The 4,071-nt window shown below is 50.7% G+C and overlaps 1 protein-coding gene across 1 annotated transcript; it reads left to right on the top strand.

Annotated features, from left to right (window-relative positions):
* Positions 1-2,778: 2,778 nt before the first annotated feature.
* On the top strand, positions 2,779-4,071 carry LOC120652542 (probable F-box protein At4g22030). Its single transcript, XM_039930398.1, has one exon. The coding sequence runs from the start codon at positions 2,779-2,781 to the stop codon at positions 4,069-4,071; it is 1,293 nt and encodes a 430-aa protein (XP_039786332.1).

Raw genomic sequence — 4,071 nt, 5'->3', positions numbered from 1 at the left:
CGCTAGCAGCAAAACGTGCTTGCAACGTTGGGATTCTTTTTTTTATTGCGCCGAGAGACCAAAACGGGAGATATGAGGTAGCCTGCTCACGGGCCAAGAGTGGCCAACGAGCGTGACCAGAAAAACAAAAAGAAGAGTGGGCCGGCAGAGAAAAGAAAAAAAAAGAAGAAGAGAGAAAAGAAAATTAATTCTTTTCTTCAGATACGGAGAAATAAGCTCTGTTGATTTTATCCTCAAAATTATGATACAAAAATTTCCACAGAATATTTAAAGCATAGAAAGTTCGAATAAAATATTTGGAGCTGGTGAAAAGAGTCTAGAACTTTCCATCAATTAGATTCAGCTCTAGAGAAAAGTTAGAAAATGCCAGATAATTCTGGAAAATTCTCGGAATATTTAGAAGATGGATAAATATTTCCGAAAAGATGTTCACATCCCAAAATTGAAATTTTGGGGTGTGACATTTAATTAGATGGAGTTTATTACAATCTGAACGAACAGTCTTTGTAGGACAAAATTTGAAGGCTAAACGACCAGTCCATCGTCATCGATCACTGATCATCGTCGTGTGTGATTTTTTTTAAAAAAAGAAAAGATTCAAGGGAAATGAACAGGTAAACCGGGGCGACATTTTGTGACGCGGCTTACGGCGACAGTGAAGCTAAGGCAGAGATGACGATGACCTTAGGGCACGGACACACAAATGGTTGGTAATAACTTGTGCTCCAAAACGTTGCCGGCCGCAGAGGGGTAACCGTCTCGTCTGTGCGTCACAAAATGTCGACGGTTCGTCGGACGGACGTGTCGTCAGGGCGATCGATCGACGTCCAAAGGAAGGCATGCAACAAGGTGCGGAAAGGTGCATGCAATTGATTGGCAATGGTAATGCAACTTGTTGCACGGTGCAGTATACAGACATTGAGCGTCGAGACAGCAATGCTTTTTATTGCAAACTCAATTGGTATATGGAAATAGAGCACTTTTCTAGCTATATCCCTCATGCATGGAATCGGACCATTATTTCTGAAATCCCTGTGTAGTAGTAGTGTTTTCTATGTGTTTAAAGGAAATAAATCGTATACACTTAGGTCAGTTTCAGTGGGAGTTTCATAAACACAGATACTTAGATTGAGAATTAAGTAACCATGCCAGATGAGTTTCATGATGATGAAATTCTCCTCACATCCTATGAAACTCCATCTTTCCCTCTTCTTGTCATGTCTGCAAAATTAATAGTATTTAATATTATGAAACCTTTTATGAAATCTCCACTGACTGGCCTTACATGAAAAACCACTCAATCGCAGTCATTATTGTCGACAAAGGATCCGAGAAGAGATCTTCAACCATCGTCGAGATCTGCGCTGTGATCAGCTTTAGCCGCCGTAGATTGCTGCAATCGGAAGGGAGGTAAAGTTGAACCCTCGCCACCAATCCAAGCTGCTGCATGCTTCAAACCTGTGCGTGTGATCGAGTTGTCACCCACAGATATGATCGAGCTCGCCTGGCGTTTAGTTCTCAGAAATTTTCCTACATTACCTCTCACATCGAATCTTCGGACATATGTATGAAATATTAAATGTAATTAAAAAAATTAACTCATTACACAGTTTAGCTATAAACGACAATACGAATTTTTTAAACCTAATCTATTATTTTATTATTTGACCAACAAACGAAGTCTCCACGTTCGCTCTCAAAGCCTAGAAATTCTCACGTTAATCGGAAAAAATAGAAAAATAAAAATTACCCACCACTGCCATTACGATAAAAATTAGCCTAAAATATCCCTGTGCCTAATTAAAAATCACCCACCAATACTATTATGAAAAATTAAATATAAAATATCATTTAGCTATGTATCAATTACAAATATATACTATTAATAAAAACTAAAGCTAACAACAATCAATCAAAATGAAATGAAAATAAAAATAATTATCTACATAATATTATTAAAGCTCAACAAATCAAATTGTTATTATAGGTAGATCATAGTTGAATTGTTTTAATCAATAATAAGACATAATTAATGATAATAAACAGGATGATGTATGGTAAAAAAAATAGTATAACCTTTAAGTAAGGATACAACGACATGTAAATTTTTGAATTTTCAATACTAGCCGCGCAAATGCGCGGGCTATACGCCTAGTTAGTCTATAATTAAATATTAATTACCAACTAACAATCAAAGTACAGTACCAAAACTTAAAAAAAATTTGCGAACTTAACAAAGTGGGACACTGAAGAATTGCCGTGCCACTCCCGGGTGCGGTAGTGGTAACAGATCGATCGTACTTTCTACCGGCCTCTTGGCTCAAGAACACCTTACACCTGCTTGGTTTTACTTTTCATGGTCATGGTTGGGTCTCGTCAACATCAGTTGATTCAATGGCCTTGACTGCTTCACCCTCCCGGCGGTTGGATGGAGCCGTTCAACACGACAACAGCCTCGCTCGCTCAAACACTCGAAACCGTATTCGATGATCTGAACAACGCACGGACCAAGACCCAGCCCTGCAGCCAGACCGTGCCTGAGAGGCTGAAACTTCTCTCTCTCTCTCTCTCTCTCTCTCTCCCTCCCTCCCTCCTCGACGCCTATATATGCGCACACATCTCACTCCTCCAGCTACCTGCAACAAAGCACAGACAGATCAGCTGAATCGTCCATCCACACTGCAATAGGAAATTAGGAAGCAACAAGTGTGTGCGCGAGGTCGTCGGGGGCAGTAGTATTGTGCACGCGCGCTACACAGACGCCGGCGCTCGATCGTCATGGAGGGGCTTCGTCTCCGGTCGCTAGGCGGCGCGGCGCTGCTCCCGGCCCCGCGCCGCGGGGTGAACCGGCTGCGCGCCCGGGCGAGCGTGCGCGGCGGCGTCGGGCAGCTGGCGGTCACCATCGACGAGCTGAGGCTCGCCCGGGACGACGCGGGCGGCGCCGCCGACGGCCACGCCGTGAACGGGCGCGCGCAGGCTGCCGCCGCCGTCCCGCAGGAGGGCACGGGCAGGGCTGCGGCCGAGAAGCTCCGCGCGGTGGCGGACGCGGCGGCGGACCGCGCCGAGATGCACGACATCATCGGGCGGCAGCGGGACAACTGGAACCACCTGCTGCTCCACTCCACCAACTCCCTCACGCTCGCGGCCTCTGCCATGGCCGCGCTCGCGCCCGCCGCGCCGGGCACCGTGGCCGCGCTCAAGGCCTCGGCGGGGGTCCTCTTCGCCACCGCGGCGGCCACCATGGCCGCCGTCAACAAGATCCAGCCGTCGCAGCTCGCCGAGGAGCAGCGCAACGCCACGCGCCTCTGGAGGCAGCTCGAGCGCGACGTCAGCTACAGGGCGGCGGCGGGGGCCGTCGTCACCGACGCCGACGTGCAGGAGGCCATGGACCGGGTGCTCGCGCTCGACGCGGCGTACCCGCTGCCGCTGCTCCCCGGCATGCTGGAAAAGTTCCCCAAGACGCTCGAGCCGGCGCGGTGGTGGCCGAAACGGCAGGTGAAGAACAAGCCGGCGGCTCAGCCCAAGGCCATCATCAACGGCGCCCGGCGGGGCGCCATGGCCGGCAACGGCTGGACGCAAGACCTGGAGGACGAGATGCGCGGCATCGTGCGGGTGCTCCGGGCAAAGGACGAGCAGGAGTACGTGACGACCGGCAAGCTGGTGCTCACCGTGAACCGTGGCCTCGCCGTGGCTGGGCCGGTGCTCGCGGGGACGGCCGCCGTCGCCGCGGCCTTCGCCGGCCCCGGCGAGGCCGGCTCCTGGGCCTCCGGCGCGGCCGTACTCTGCGGCGCGCTGGCGGCGGCGGCGAACACGGTGGAGCACGGCGGCCAGCTGGGCATGCTGTTCGAGCTGTGCCGCAACGTCGCCGGGTTCTACCGCAAGGTCCAGGAGGACATCGAGGCGTGCCTGGACGAGGCCGACGTCGACCGGAGGGAGAACGGCGAGGTGTTCGAGACCAAGGTGGCGCTGCTGCTCGGCCGGAGCACGTCGGACCTCAGGCAGTTCGGGGAGATGGCGTCGCCGTCGTTCAGGGACGAGGACATCAAGGATTTCGCGGGGAAACTTTTTTAG

The sequence above is a fragment of the Panicum virgatum genome, chromosome 1K (genome assembly GCF_016808335.1).
Source record: "Panicum virgatum strain AP13 chromosome 1K, P.virgatum_v5, whole genome shotgun sequence".
In the NCBI taxonomy this organism is placed as follows: domain Eukaryota; kingdom Viridiplantae; phylum Streptophyta; class Magnoliopsida; order Poales; family Poaceae; genus Panicum; species Panicum virgatum.
Note: the sequence above shows the minus strand (reverse complement) of the source record. Positions and strands in the feature narration are given on the sequence as shown.

Bases quoted from the DNA above. Each gene is read 5' to 3' on its own strand.
- LOC120652542 (XM_039930398.1), top strand. From the start codon at position 2,779: ATGGAGGGGCTTCGTCTCCGGTCGCTAGGCGGCGCGGCGCTGCTCCCG.